Source organism: Amphibalanus amphitrite, unplaced genomic scaffold (genome assembly GCF_019059575.1).
Source record: "Amphibalanus amphitrite isolate SeventyFive unplaced genomic scaffold, NRLGWU_Aamphi_draft 000746F_arrow, whole genome shotgun sequence".
In the NCBI taxonomy this organism is placed as follows: domain Eukaryota; kingdom Metazoa; phylum Arthropoda; class Thecostraca; order Balanomorpha; family Balanidae; genus Amphibalanus; species Amphibalanus amphitrite.
Genome location: NW_024882240.1, coordinates 178460 through 194499, shown reverse-complemented (window position 1 = coordinate 194499; position 16040 = coordinate 178460). Strand labels below are relative to the sequence as shown.

Below are 16040 nucleotides of genomic sequence, written 5' to 3'. Positions count from 1 at the left end.
GGGCGCCGAGCCGGCCCAGGCCGGCTGCGGGTCAAACAGAAGCCGTCTCCGCGGCGGCCGCCCAGTGACAGCGACTCGGACTGACGTCGAGGCACCGCTGCCGCCTCCGCCGACCAACCCGCCGCCCAGCAAGGGCAGTTTGAAGGCGGCTGCGCCGGTGAAGGTGGCGCGGCCTGGCAGGGGCCGCGGCCGGCCCACTCCCAGCTACCCGTCCCGCGAGGTGCTCAGTACCACCGACTCGTCCGATTCTGAGGCAGCGCCGTCGGCGGGCCGCCGCCAGCAGTGACGACGACCGGCTGGCGGCGTTCGCGCGGGACTTGTCCGACTCCTGGTACTCGGACTTGCCGCCCAAACTGGACGCCGGCGGCGTGAGCACCAGCAACGCCAATAAAAAGTCCACCTTCATCCGGCTCTTCTCGCACCGTGTCAAAAGGACTACGCCGCGCGGCCGGCCGGCCAACTCGAATGAGCGCAGCGAAGGGCACACGTCCCCGACGGCGGCACTGGCGCCTCCCGCCGCGCCGCTGCCGGCGTTGCTGGCAACGCCGATCCAGGCCCATCGATTTCTACTGTTTTGTTGCCTACGTGCCGCTGCCGCCGCTCAGCCAGCACAATGGCGTGCCGGTGTTGCGCTGTCGGATCGAAAAGCGGCTCGTGCAGCGGACGGACGGGTGCGGCCCGCGCGATGAGCCGCCGCCGCACACCGAGCTGCGCCGCGCGGACGTGAAGGTGGAGCTGGCAGCGGCCTGCTCAGTCCCCTCAACGGCGTCGACCGGCTCTCCGGCGATTTGCGGTCAGAAACGCCGCCGCTTCTGGGACCAAGGTGTCAGAGCGCGGCGCTGCCCGTGAGACGTTAAGTTAGCACAGGCAATGTCGTCTGCACTCCTTGCAGTTCATGTTGAATACACAACCATGTTGCGAAGTAATAGGCGCCGGGTTTTTCAGTTCATAGAACTTTTTCCCTGGCTATTACACCCCACAACCGAACACTGACACCTTGCACAAGTATATGACTGTGTGTATGAATGTTAATAAATACATGAACCAATGTTGTGTTTTCGGTTCCAGTACCTTCTTTGGGCACCTCGGCAACAAGTAAGTAATCCGTTAGCTTTGCCACACCTAAGATAGGCTCCCACGTTGTTATTTGCTCCCGGGTTAACATAAACCGGTTTAACGTAACTTTTGCATCCCGGCCAAAATTGCCGGTTAACTGTCCCACCGCTCGAGACTGGCGCTAGGCTGGCCGAGCAAAAAAAAAAGTTTGTCCGCGGCTTCGTCTTATTCGCAGCTGCTGGACACGGGGGAGGGGGGGGAGGAGGGGCTGCATCGGACGAAAAGCGGGCTCTGGTATTAACTGGATTTTTTGCCAGCTGGCGCCGTATGGTGGCGCTAGCAGAGCTTCTTACATATCAATGCTAGATATAAAAGAATGAATATTTACCAATCAATTTTTCATTTAAAGCCATTTGAAATATTTATGTCCATCCTACTACCGCGCTTAGGTATATCTAAAATTAAATACCTTTCGTGCGTCGCCAGCTGGCCAGCCAGCTGACGCAATCCAGCTTTTACCAAAGCCCCGAAAAGCGCGATGACGTGAGCCCTAATATTGGCTTCACCACACAATTCGAGCCCTCAAACTGGAATCAGGTGAGCTCGAAAATGGGGATCAGGCTGAAAACTGGTATCATAGTGAGACTAGTTTTAGAGCTTGACACCGATAATGGGTACTGACTGAGCTCTGTTTCTGCGATCAATGATACCGATTTAAGGGATCGTATGAGCCCATGTGGCGCTAGCTCAGAAAGTATTCTCGAAATGTGCTGTCTGTTTTGAATATGGTACATTAGCCCGAAAACTGGTCTCTGAGCCCGAAAATCGGGACACTGTTTTCTCAGTGTGCCTGACAATTAAGCTCTTTGCAAGCATGACTCGTGAAGCGATTCATAATTACACTGATAAAAATTTTGACACCCCACCTCCACGACGACTCCATATTTCGGAGTCTGAGTGCTTAAATTTTGGTGTCCGACTCCAAAATGTATGGTCATCGCCCCATCTTTTGGCGTCAGTTTCCGACGACGTCAAAATATGGTGTCCTCCTGAGAGGGTCATGATACCCTTAAATCGGATCAGTGAGTTCTGCGAGGGTGTTCGACACCAAAAGAGGGATACTTGACGCCTTTGTTGGGGAGTGTCTATCTCAAAAAAGGAGTCGTGCATTTTGGCAAGGGAGTAAGAAACCTTTTTATGAGAGTCACGTTGGAAATGAGGTGTCTCGACTCCACATTATACACTCATTTAACATGGAGTCGAGACTCCTTTTACACATTTGACTCCCAGAAACGGTGTTTTACTCTCTTGTCAAAATGTTCGACTCATGATCAAAGAAAGATGACTCTCTTTTAAAAATATATGACTTTCCTTTGAAAATAAGTGACTCTCTTTTGAAACTGTGGGAATCTATTGAAAATGAGCGACTCCCTTTTGAACATGTGCGAGTCTCTTTAAAAATGTGCAATTCCCTTTTAAAGATGTTCGATTCCCTATTGGAAATGTGCGAATCCCTTTAAAAAAGTACGTTTCGTCTTAAATAATACAGGACGCCTTAGTTCAAATGTATGAATTCCTTTTCAAGGTCTCCTTTTGGTGCATACGACTCCCTGTTGAATGATCCCCAATGACCTACGACTCCCTTTTGAAAATTACCTTTGATGATACGGCATTCTTTTGAAGATCTGCTACTTAATACATCGCTGAAAATATACGCCTTTCTAACTAAAGTGTTACGCCTCATCACGGGAATGTTTAACCGTCTAAACGGAAAAAGTATACCCCCTAAGTAAAGTTTCGGACTCCTCTATGACTCCCTTAAACGGATGTCATAAAGGTGGCGCTGGCATCGGCTGGTACTGCTAGTTTTAACTTTTCTCATAGATGTCGTTAACTGTCACAGCCTTTTTTCGGGTCAAACTTTCCGCTCTTTCTATGAAGGTTTGAGGAATCTTGTCTTTCTTTAATAATTTTTACGAGTTTGGCAGCTTGTGGTATAAACCAGGGCCATCACAACTTCTGTATGATGTAAGGTGATTGTGTGATAATGCTTTAGCGGCTAAAACTATGTGGAAAGACTCATGCTGTAAATAATAAAGCCTAAGATTTTCAGACGCGTGGCCATATGGATTTGACTCCAATCTTGGAGTCGAATCTAAAACCGGATGGAGGCATTGAAGACTCACCTGGGAACTTCCGAGAAAATAAAACGTTTGGAGTATCTCTCGGTTATGTCGTGACTCCATGTAAAGTGATATGCCAAAAAGTCCGCCCCACAGGGGTATCAAAAGAGTCTCTTTTGGGGCATCATATAACCCCAAAAAGAAAGAGTCCTAAGGGAGTCTTGACTCTATTTACGGGAACATGCCAAAAAGTCCGCCCCACAGGGGTGTCAAAAAAACTTTTTTTGGGCATCCGAACTCCGAAATATGGAGTCCACGTGCGCCAAGAAACGGCGTTTATGGACACCATATTGCAGTGTTATGATGCTCCAAAAGGGAGTTGTTTTGACACCCCTGTGGGGCGGACTTTTTGGCAGAGTCACCCTACCCCCCATTTGGTGTCATTTTTTCTTTCAGTGTAGGGGCAGTAAACGACTTGTGTACTTACTCGTCCACTCATTGACTTGAGAATTTATCATGAGGCTTGTCATTCACAAATCACAATTATAATTAATATGAAAATCACGATCAATCATACATGAGTATAGCAAACGTAATCAAAAACATTATCATGTAAGGCAAACGCCAGCGCTGGCAGAGTCCATGCGGCCTGCCTTTGTGGTGGACCCCGTCCCTACCCCTCCCCATGAATCTCGGCCACTGGCAGGAACGGGCGGGACGAGAGCTGGCCCGCTGCGGCGTTATGCAAACGAAACTCAGACTGACGGGACCAGCATCGATCGTCGGCCTGACCTGTACGGGACCCACAGCGGGGTACAGCTGACCTGCACTGACCTGTGCTGATCCGTACTGACCTGACTGACCTGTAGGTGACCCGCAACCGTCCAGAGCTGACCTGTGCTGACCTGCACTGACCTGTCATGACCGTATGTACTGAAAAGGTATCAATTGATTCTCCACTTTTGAAAACACATTTCAAATGCACTGGTCAGTGGTCAGTGACTTTGGTCTTTGCATAATTGACAGTCCAAAGGAGCCAATTTCAGCTGCTATTCATTTAAGGAAATGGCATCGTTTTCTGGAAGCCATCTCATTTTCTGACAGTCCATCTCTGGCTCTGCAGTGGGGTCCGACCGTCGACCAGTAACGAGGGAGGGAGCGCATCGACAACGGAAACGATAAAGGCTCCAGAGAGTGTGGGAATGCACTCCAATAAAGTAATGTCCTGCGACCTGCACTCAAAGAAGTCGCGTTTCCGGCGCAAGTTTGGATTCCTATTTGCCAGCACACTCATAGATATTGATATATAAGATACCCATGAGCATAATGAACGAAAAGTATAGCTCTATCAATACGTTATATATCGTATAATGGTTGTTGCCTGTTTAGTTGTCGTTTATCGGTTCGAAATGGAAATATATAAACGGATTAAAGCGATTTATTTGCTGCGAAACGTTAAGCCGAAAGAGATACACGAAAACGTAAACAAGTATGGCGAGCGCCAGCCCACGTCCCGTGCGCCAGTCACGCCGCTTGGCGCGCACGGTCAGCTGGCGCCGGCAGGGGCGCTCACAGGCACCGGGCCCAGTGGGGCCGCAGAGGCGGTCCAAGTATGGGGCCTCGGGGGGGCCTATACACAAACACAACATCTCCCCCTCGAGACAACAGTCGTGAAAACACCAAAAACACAACACTGCACGACGTTGTCTCACTCCTCATACGAGGTCGCACCCCAACGAACTTGGAGCCGACCAGGGCCGCGGCGCTGCCGTTGAGAACGACGCGGGAGAGCGGCGGCGGCGGCCGTCTCCACCTCGGGTGACCACACCGGCGGCGAGTGGCACACAGGCGCACCAGCGGCGGGTCGGACTACCCGCTCGGCGGCGACAGCGGTGCGCTCTGGCAGCGGCGGCGGCGGCGGCGGCGGCTGGGGCGCACCCGCAGCGGGCGGGCGCGGGGCGGACGGAGCCACAGGCGGGGTGGGCTCCGTCAGAAGCGGCCGGTACGGGCGGAGGTAGCGGCGGTTCCGCCACAGGACCCTGCCGCTGGCCGTCTTGACGAGGTACGTGCGCCTCTGACCGACGCCCACGATCACTCCAATCCGGTTCCATCGGCCGGTGGTGGGGTCTTGAATGTCGACGCGGCTGCCGAGCTTCAGCGCTGGCAGCCGGCGCGTGCTCTTGTTATAGCACCTGACGGCCTGCTCCTGGAGCTCGGCAGCCTTTTCCTCGCAGACAGCGGCCGCCCGCTGCCACTCCGGAGCGAAGGCGCGGTGGTGCGTGGGAACACCGGAGCGCAGCGGGTGACCAAAGAGCACCTGTGCCGGCGACCGCCCGTCGGCTCGGGGCGTGTTACGGAGTTCGAGCAGACTTCGGTCCAGTTGGTCCTGGTCCAGTTGGCCCGACGAAGACGCAGCCAGCACCAGCTTCTTTGCTGTCTTCACGCAGGCCTCCGCGTGCCCGTTAGAGCGCGGGTAGTGCGGTGATGACATCTCATGTCGTACGTCCCAGCGCTGGAGGAACCGGCGGAGCGTGCCCGATGCAAACTGGGGTCCGCCGTCTGACCGGAACACGGTCGGGACGCCCGTCTGCGAGAACATCAGTCGGAGCTGCCGCATCAGGTGGTCCGCCGAGGCCGTGCGGGGACACACAGTGACATACGGCCACCCGGACAGCCGGTCCACGTACACCAGGTACGTGTGTCCTCCAGCGGAGAAGTAGTCGGCCGAGACTGATTCGAAGACGCGCGTCGGGGCGCCGTCTTCCCGCCACATCGGCTCCCGAGCGTGACTGGGCAGGCGCTGACGGCACTGAGCGCAGGCGGCGACGGTGTCAGCGATCTGTTTGTCTATGCCCGGCCAGTACACACTGAGCCGGGCACGGCGCTTGGTGCGGTCGACGCCCTGGTGTGATTCATGGAGCTTCTCCAGCACACCGCGCCGGAGGGCGGACGGGACGACCAGCCGAGCGCCATATACCACCAGCCCGTCGTCGATGGCGAGCTGATGGCGCACTCCCCAGTAAGCTCGCACTGCCGGGGGCGCCTCGTGCCGGTTCTCTGGGAATCCGGCGAGAATCACCTCGCTGAGAGCCCGGTGCTCGGGGTCGCGCTCCGCGGCGGCGCGGACTCTCTCGAGTGCTGAGTCGATCAGCGGGGCCAGCTGGACGCCGTCTTCCGACCGATCGGAGGCCTGCAGCGCGGCAATGACGCAGGCGTGTAGCGGGTCGTCCGCTGCGTCCACTTCTCCGTCGTCGTCGGCGGCGGGGTCGCTGGTGGGCGCTCGTGAGAGCGCGTCTGGGATCACGTGACTCGAACCCTTCTGCCAGCTGGTGGTGAAGCTGTAGGCCGACAACTTCTCTCTCATCCTCTGCAGACGCGGGTTGTCGATCGAGTTGAGCTGCTTGTAGTTCAGGATGGTCACCAGCGGCCGGTGGTCGACCACCAGGTCGAAGTGCGGCATGCCAGCCAGGTAGACATGACACTTCTTGCAGGCCCAGAGTACAGCAGCCAGCTCCACCTCGATGACGGCATACCGACTCTCGGTATCTGTCAGGAACCGTGAGCCATACTGGACCACACGCCAGTCCTCGCCGTGCTTCTGGAGCAGTGCAAAACCCAGCCCTCGGGTTTTAGCAGCGTCAGTCTGTAGCACGGTCGGCAGCTGCGGGTCGAAGAATGCCATCACCGGCGGTGACGACAGCACAATCTTCGTGTGCAGAAACGCTGCCTCGTGCTGCTCAGTCCAGCGCCAGACCCGGCGCGACTTGAGGAGGTCTCTGAAGGCCTGAGTCGAGCCTGCCAGCTCCGGCGTGAGGCCGCTCAGCTGATTCACCAGACCCATGAAAGACCGCAGGTCGGTGACGTTTTCCGGTCTCGGAAAATCAGCGATGGCGCGGGCCTTCTCATTGTCGGTGGTGTAGCCGGCCGGTGTGATCTTGTAGCCGCAGAATTTGACCTCATTCTGGGCGAACTTGAACTTCTGCGGGTTCAGCGTGATTCCTCGGTCGTCACAGCGCCGGAGGACTTCGATCACCTGCTGCAGGTGCTGCCGGTACGTCTGTGCCACGGCCAGGATGTCATCAACAATTTTGACACAGTTTGGGATGTCGCCGAGCGCTGCATCGCCGCGCCGGTTGTACTCGTCTCCAGACGCACTACATCCCATCGGACAGCGGACGAACTTGAACCTGCCCCACGGCGTGATGAAGCAGGTGAGGTCCTGACTTGACTCAGCGAGCGGCACCTGGAAGTAGCCCATCTTGGCGTCCAGAGTCGACATCCATCGGTGCCCGGCGGGCAGACTCGTCACGGCATCGTGAGGAGACCGGCAGGGGTACGTGGGTCGATTCACGTACCGATTGAGTCCCGTCAGGTCCACGCAGAGTCGAAACCCGGACGGGTTCTTCGGCACGCACGAAATGGGATGACACCATTCCGTCGGGTAGTCCACGGGTACGATGATGCCGCGGTTCAGCAGGTCGTCCAGCTGCGCCTTCACCTCCGCCCGCCAGGCGAAGGGAATCGGTCTCGCGGCGGTGACCGACGTCGGACTCGCGTCGGGCCGGAGTTCGATCTTCATCGGGCCGCCGTCCATGACTCGGAGAGTCGAATCTTGCCCGAACACGCGCGGGAAACACTGCACCAGAGCGGCGGCATGAGCGGCCCGGACCGCCTCCGGTGGGTCTGAGTCGCTGTTCCAGGCCGGCAGCGGGCCGCCGAGGCCGGCGGCCGGGCTGGGTCCATCGGCCGGCGGCGCCGGCCCGCCCGTCTCGGCCCCGGTGGCCGGACAGAGCCTGTCACGCGGCGTCTCACACGGGGTAGGGCGGTCGCTGGCGCATCGAGCAGAGCCGGCAGCGGCCGGCAGTGCAGACGGTGTGACGTCATCAGAGGGTGTGACGTCATCAGTGGGGCGCGGTGCGTCCTCGACAGACCGGATCTGTGCCGGAAAATCCCTCGGCAGAATCCCCAGCGCCACACAGTCGAACCAGCTGAGTAGCAGGCCAGTCATCTCCTTGATGACGAACACGGCGGCGGTGGTCGATCGGTCGCCCAGCTCCAGAGCAGCCTGGAACGACCCGATACAGGTGAGCGGGTGTCTCCCCACTGCTGAGAAGGGCTGGCCGATACAGGGCTCCAACTGCGCTGGTTCCACGCAGATAGAAGACAGGCTGTCTTCTCCGATGACTGTCGCCTCGGCACCGGAGTCGGCCCGGGCCGCCATGGTGAACACACCAGCTGCGGTAGACAGTCGAACAGACACGGGAGGTGTCGGCCGTGTAGAGACGCCGTGTACATAGACGTCTCGTATTAGACGGCCGATGTGCGGCTCTGGTGCTGCGTGCTCGACGGGGGCAACGGTGCTCTCGCGCGCCACCTGGACACATACCACTGCAAAGTGGCCGCGCTGGCCGCACGAGTTACAGGTGGCGCTAGTGGCGCGGCACGCCGCCGGATCTGCGTGGGCGGCCCGCCCGCAGCGGCAGCAGCGCGCGCCGGCCGCGCCCGCGGAGCGCCCGCCAGGTTGGGCCGCGGGGCGCGCATCGCGCGCCAGGGGGCGGCGCACGCCAGCTGCACCCGCGGAACGCCCGCCGGGTTGGGCCGCGGGGCGCGCATCACGCGACTTTGACCGGCGGTACGCTGACAGCCGGTTCAGCGATGCGTTCGGCGCGCGGAGGTCAGAGCAGGTAGCGCGGGCGTTTTCCGACGCACGACAGATGTCTACGGCTTTCTTGAGGTCGAGTTCTGGATCCTCCAACAGCCGTTTCACTGTTTCTTCATCTCGCAGGCCGCACACGATCTTATCACGCAAACGTGAGTCGTAACAATGCGTGCAAAAGTCACAAAACGCTGCGAGTTCCTTCGTATCGCACAAAAACTCATCAAAGTTTTCGCCCTCCTCCTGTACCCGGGCGTAGAAGGCTCGACGGTCCACCAGGACACTGCGTTGTTTTCGGAGGTGGCTCTCCATTGCGTCCACCACCTCGGAGAGGGGAGAATCGTCCGTGACGCTGAGGCCGTAACGCAGCACCCGGTGCCAGTCCTCGTCGAGGAGGCTTAGGAGAGCGGCTCGCTGGGCAGTAACGGGTAGTGATGACGCGCCAGTGAGAAGCATATAGCCATCCAGCTTCTCCCTCCAAACGGCGAAGTCACGCAGCGAAGTAGATGATGACAGATGCGGCGCCGGTGTCGCGGCAGCCGGCAGTCGCACGGGCGGGGCGGCCGCCGTGGGCCGGGTCGCCGGAAGTGCATCGTCCCCAGCGACAAGAGCAGGCGGCTGTCGATCAGCGACTAGCCGTTCCACGAGCTGACCGAGACGCTCCTCGCGCTGCGCCGACAGCTCGGCCTGCTGCAGGAGCAGCTGGGTCAGCTTATCAATGTCACTCATCACGTATTACTGTTTACTGTACTTTAAAATCCGCACACATAACCACTAACCGACCGCGCCATGTTTAGTTGTCGTTTATCGGTTCGAAATGGAAATATATAAACGGATTAAAGCGATTTATTTGCTGCGAAACGTTAAGCCGAAAGAGATACACGAAAACGTAAACAAGTATGGCGAGCGCCAGCCCACGTCCCGTGCGCCAGTCACGCCGCTTGGCGCGCACGGTCAGCTGGCGCCGGCAGGGGCGCTCACAGGCACCGGGCCCAGTGGGGCCGCAGAGGCGGTCCAAGTATGGGGCCTCGGGGGGGCCTATACACAAACACAACAGTTGCCAATCGATCGGTTGAAAGAGCCCACGACACAGCTTTTAGGTATGAAGGCGAAGGCTAAGTGCTTTTCGGGAGTTGACTCCATCTTTTGTAACGCCAACTTTGATGTTGAAGGTCGCAGCTCTCATACTAATCTGGTAATTTGATTCTGCTGAGGTACCGATGGGAGAAGCTATGGTCTGTCAGAAGTAGTTCGTTCGCTCGGTAATTTCTTTTTTGTCTGTCGGAAGTTCTGAACCTCCCATTACCTTCTTATCCATGCGTCCAGCTTATATGACGCAAGAAGCTGGTTTATTATTGCCATTCCAGGAACGATACGATCCACGCGATGTTTTGGTGCAGCGTATAACTATTCGTCTATATGAAGTATATCTGACGATTGACAACACACACCTACCGGCCGATGGCGTAAATTTATCGACCGATGCACACGCTGGTCCAGATTCACGTAAGACCCGATCAAAAATAATATTTGCTGTTTTCGAATTTACTTATTCCAGGGTTATTTTTCTTTTGTTATGTTCCTGGGGAACCGAGATATGCTTTTAGTTTGGTTCCCGAGCCCTCTGATCAGGAGCAGTGCGCGTTTAAAAGTGAGGGTTTTCCCCTCTTTGTGCCGCTTCTCAGCAAGTGACGAGTTGTGCTCGTGTGCTCACCAGTGAACGTTCGTGTCTCCAAGTTTTTGTGGTACCTCCAGTCACCCAAGGATGGCAACTTCCCAACCAAGTGGTCGTTTCCCCTTTTGAGCCAATACTGGGAGAATTCCCTTTGGTTGGAATCACAGTGGTCGTGCGGTCGCTTGTTGTTTGTTCATCGGATGAAATCGTACAGAAGGACAGCAAAGTACAAAATCAAACCCATATCATGTGATACCTACGACATCACTCTTCACTTGGTAGGAAAAGGTTTTGCTACTTTTTGCTACTTTAGCAGTAAATTAGATTTTCCCGTTTCAGATCCACTCAATGAGATGACGTCCCCCACCCGTCGGGAGCTTCTGGAGGCGATGCTGGGAGCCGGTCCCCTGATGTCGGACGAGGCATTGCAAGCTGGTGTCGAGTTCTTGTGTCTTTCGGTTCCTCCTGGACGTGTGCCTGACCGATCTGTCATCCGGGACGTCGTTCTTGATCACCGGAAGAGGATGCATCGACGCTGCGATGCTCCAGGATAGAGATGTCAATCGGATAACAACTTTTTGGTATACCGATACCAAACCGATACCAAATTGGTATTTGGTATTTCAATCGTAATGTGTTTGGTATTTTGTTGGTATCATAAGCCCTCACTAATGTATAAGAAGCTAAGAAATCGGGGAAAAGTTGGTATTTTCCTCAGTTTCCCAAGTTGGTTTGGTTTCGGTATTTTCCCATGGTTTTGGTTGGTATTTGGTTTGGTATCGGTATTCCGATTTTCCGTAATTGATATCACTACTCCAAGAGTTCGACGGATCTTCGCGAAGATGCTCGACAAACATGCAGTCTGGCTTCTCGAATCTGTTCCAGTGGCGATCCTGGCACCTCCAGCTCCTGGGCAAGACGACCCGATGGATGGCCGCGGACGACCGTCGCAGATGCCAGTTCACACCATCGCGATGGTGTGAATCTCTCGGCCGATAGTGTAGATACGTCCATCAGCAGATGATTTAATTCTATCGATCGCTGACGGATGCCTCCTGGATCACGGCGCCCGCGAGCAGCGGCCCCGTAACAGCTCCCCGACCGATAGTTCACCACGAGACAAACCAACTCGACGTTAATGGCACCGATCAATGTCCGCAGACGAGCCTGTGTGCTGTTGAATGAGGCCATGTTGCAGCCTGACGACGTTGATGAGGCGCAGACAGTGTACCAAATCATCAAAAAAAAGCTCAAGTTGACACCACAATTTGTGCCCAGGTGAAGGGGCTGCGAATGGGAATGTTGTGTAGGTTCTCGGTACCACGCATGGCTATAATGAACTGGAACAGGTCTATATATTTATTCATAACCATTGAGCAGAAAGTGTTTGACAGACCTTTGAAGAAGTATTAGGAAGTTCACAAGCAAAACAAGCTTAAATCAGTCCATCATCATCGTCATCAGTTCGAAAACTTTCACTGTAAGGATATGGCCCTTCCATCACGCATACCCACAATATTCTATGTGGGCGCTCGCTCATCTGTAGGCATTTATTCAGCGTCAATTCACAGTAGCAGCGCCGCGAACAGTCGACGCAATCGTGAGGTCTGCGGCGCCCAGTTACGGGCGCGGCACCGGTTTGAATAGAGCGCCGCCACCTGTTTGAATAGACCGCCGCTGTTTGGATTTGACGCCACCCCCGCTTCGAGAGTCGGCCCGGATTGAGCGTTTGTCTGGCTTAAAAGCCGAGTCAACTGTCAGAATTGCGCTCTTCTGCAGATTTGAGCGGGATTGAGCCGGGGCTCGGCCGGCTCGCGGCACAGTTCCATCATCCAATTTGGCTGCGGCGTTGAAACGCGATGAACGAGCTGACTTCCCGGGGGCGGTGCAGTTCGAGATAGGGGCGCGGCGCCGCCTTTCAGGCGCCCAGCTCACTGCCGAGGGCATTAGCGGGCCCGGTGACCTACGGTCAAAGTTGAGATATGCAGAGGCCGCAGGCGGAGGCACGTCCGAGGCGACAGGACTGCTGAAAGGATTGTATGCGGGACGAGACAAGACGAGACGGGCTGCGCTGGGACGAGGAGGGATGAGACGTGGGTAAGGAATAACGCAATACGAGATTACATAGACGACACGAGGCGTGATTGCGTGAGCAGAGACAAAGTGGGACGAAGCTAGATTAAAGTCACAAGACTTGGCAGATTAGACCGCATAGTTAGTCGTGACTATGCAGCATACCATCAGATATATCTGATAAAACGTGACCAAGCCTTTGCACTTTGTAACAAATGCCGCAATGTCATAACAACACCTTGTCTAAGTGGTGGACAAGATAATATGTAATGTGTATATGTGTACCGCGGTGAATAGTAAATCATGATTTTCCGTTTAGTCTGTATGGCCTGATGACTATTTTACGTTGACGTTGATGCTAAAAACTGGCGTTGATGATATCAAAGTCCCTCATGAAAACAATTTAGGTGTGATTTTCTTTTTCGCGAGCATGATTGAGCAAAGTAGTTCGTGTATATAAGTATGAATTTTTTAGAGAATTGCAGTCATGCATGACAACTTTAAATGCAACATACTAAAACATATGCATCAAACTTTGAACGCACTTATCTTTGTGCTTTTGTCGTATTTATCAAGTTGATCCAGATGTGAATATTATACTGAAAAGACAACAATGATATGATTGACGCCTGACGATCATTGTGACGGTTTCTGGCGAATTTCCATGCGAAATTGACAAACAAAAGAACAACTCATTTGACTTCTGGGCGATTAAAAAAAAACTTCAAGAATGAATGTTTCCTCTCAGCTGGAAAGCTGCCTGAGTCTGGGTTTTGTTGTGAAACTCTCTTAGATCTGAAAATAAACTTTGTGACGCCCTAAGCTGTCTCTTTCTCTAATCGTTGTACGGGGCTTATGGGATTTTAGTTCGTAAGTAACATACTTTTATCGTTTATTCTTTATTAGTAGTTTCTGCTTACAGGAGATTGCATTTTTTTTCTATCCAGATTTCATTGCTGTGTATTGCCGCCAGCGGCCTCATTGTAACACCACAGTTGTCCAATGATAAAGTCATCGCCATTGCACATGTTTTGATGCTTAGAAGTTATTTATTTATGACCAGGAACACAGGACATGGCGGCTGGCTGGTAGTGTTGGTATACCGCACCGCAATGCACCCTGAATAGTTAGACTGCGCCGCGGTGCACCCTGCGTACTTAGACTGTACCGCAAGGCACCATGCTGTGAATGCGGCCGGCCTGTGCTGAACACTGAGCAGTGAGCAACAGACATGCATCATTGGTACTTACATGAAACTGGGTGATGCTGCTGCTATTGGAGTGATACTGTACTGAGTGATAGTACTGCTGGTTTTGATACACATCATACAGTTGAGCACCATGTCCATGAAGTGTTCTTTTTTTAATCTCAGTGAAACTCATCGAGCAGGCTGTGCTTGTCACATCTTGTACTACTGCCTTGACGTACCCTGCCGACTATCCTGCCGGCTATCAATGCCAGCTAAAACATTGCTTTCTGAGATGACTTTATAAATGGTACGTTTGTTTGTCGTAGCTCACTTCATTCTGTTCATTCCCAGGTCTATACGGACGTCAAAACGCTGGTAAGTAGAAACGACGCGAGCAACGAATAAATGGAAAGCAGCCAAAGCAATAAATAGAACCTGCAGAGAGGTCAAACAGATGATCAGTGTTGACCTGAATATCACAGAACATGGACCACAATCAGTCGTATGTTGTGCTGTATGCATTTAACTATATACGTATGTACAACCGTACACTATTTGACGTACATACATGAAATAAAGCATGCACAATTATGCTACATAGTACATACTTATGTTGAAAACTACTGCTGTGGCCGCCTGATTTTCAGTATTTATCGACTCAACAGCTGGCGAATCTAACTAGCTATTCCACAGCCCATCCTTGAGAGTTGAGGACATCATTTTCAAATGAACACTGCAGGACATTCTAGCTGGGTTAATTAGACGTTATGCTGAATCAGCAGCAGATTTTCTGGCTAAGAGACATTTGTGCTGCTTCCAGCTGCTTATTTATGTCCAATATGCAGGAAACAGCTGATTGCGAAGTTCTCTTGCCTTACAACATGGCCAAAAGTGTGCCGATGGTAAAAACGGTATGGTAAAAACGTGTTATCTGGTAATTCTTAGGTGTTGTTTTTATCCGCTGGGACTGAGAGCTTCTTTAACGAGCTTGCAAAAGATGACTGATGTCATCACTGTCTACCGTGGAAGCCGTATGGCTACCCATCTACGCTGGAGTACGAAAAACATCATCTCACGTGTTATCTGGTACAATTATCGCAGAAGTGAGCGCTTGCTATGTATACGGTCAATGGCAGCATTCGATGCCGTTGATCCACAAATAATGGTGATATATAATACTGAACGAGGCCGGTGTAAATAAATTTTCAAGACCGAGGTCCTTACTGGATTTTTGAACGAGGCCGAAGGCCGAGTTCAAAAATCAGTAAGGACTGAGGTCTTGAAAATTTATCACCGGCCGAGTTTGGTATGTATTTTACTGTATGCCAACGATAAATTTATTTTCTGGACCGAAGCTCTTAGCCGACTTAGGAACGAGACCATCCCAAAATGTTGGCTTAAGTGCATTCTGGTAATGCATTTTTGACCGTGGTCAATTTGCTTACACCAGTTATTACCACACCCCTCTGGCTAATGTATTTGAATAGGCCAGGCATACAGTAAAATCAATAGCGCGTCTCTATCCCTCCCTGTTTGAGACTGGTTCTCCGATAGCTGAGGACTTACCTTACCCGGCGCGGCTGTTTACCACCAGCTCACCAATTAGCCGGTGGGACCAACTTGCTGCAAACTCGTCATCGAGTCGCCTGGCGACTCCCGTGAAATCAAACCCGATCTGTAAAACTAATATGGCGGCGAATAAATAGGAACTGGCTGATGCAGTGAAGTTTTTCTAATCTGCTTAGTCTGGTAGGAAGGTAAAATATTTTCGCAGCAGCTTACTTCTTGATTTTTGGATTTTGGATTATGCTGCATTACTGCGCGGCTTTCTACCTAAGGTGTTTTAGGCCTTTGAATGCAAGCATCGAGCTTCCACCTCCATCGTCTGATATCGTCATTTCTTATCAGAAAAGAGGTCACGCCACCGTCCTAGCGTCTTCAGTTCGATACTGATACTGATAAATGAACGCATTCTATTCACGCCTCCAAAATGACACATCATGCAACGCATGTGCTTACGGTGATAAAATATTATCGCCTTCGCCTCCCGCTCTAAGGTGAAACTGTAATAAAGAAAAACTAGTATGGCCCATGGCTAACCTTGAGAGACGGTAAAATACCTCACTCACTGACGTCTTAAAGATAGGTTTATTTTTTGCATCATGTGTTATTTGACGCACATGGAGTGCGATGTCAGCATGCTAACACGTCAGCAAGAACTAACACGTTGCATGCTGGAGCCAATAACATCACCGAATTTCTGCGTGT

At 53.2% G+C, this 16040-nt stretch overlaps 2 protein-coding genes across 2 annotated transcripts in view; one reads left to right on the top strand and one right to left on the bottom strand.

Moving 5' to 3' along the window:
- Window positions 1–3852: 3852 nt before the first annotated feature.
- LOC122365525 (uncharacterized protein K02A2.6-like) lies at window positions 3853–9564 on the bottom strand. The gene is made up of 4 exons (XM_043336794.1): window positions 9489–9564; window positions 8122–8414; window positions 5118–7815; window positions 3853–3911 (listed from the first exon to the last, which is right to left on the bottom strand). Exons 1-4 carry the CDS (start codon window positions 9562–9564, stop codon window positions 3853–3855), a joined length of 3126 nt encoding a protein of 1041 aa, XP_043192729.1.
- Window positions 9565–12596: 3032 nt separating this feature from the next.
- Window positions 12597–16040, top strand: part of LOC122365524 — an 83532-nt gene continuing 80088 nt past the window's right edge. Inside the window, exon 1 of the mRNA XM_043336793.1 lies at window positions 12597–12603. Coding sequence (XP_043192728.1) covers window positions 12597–12603 — 7 coding nt within the window. The remainder of the gene's footprint in view (window positions 12604–16040) is intronic.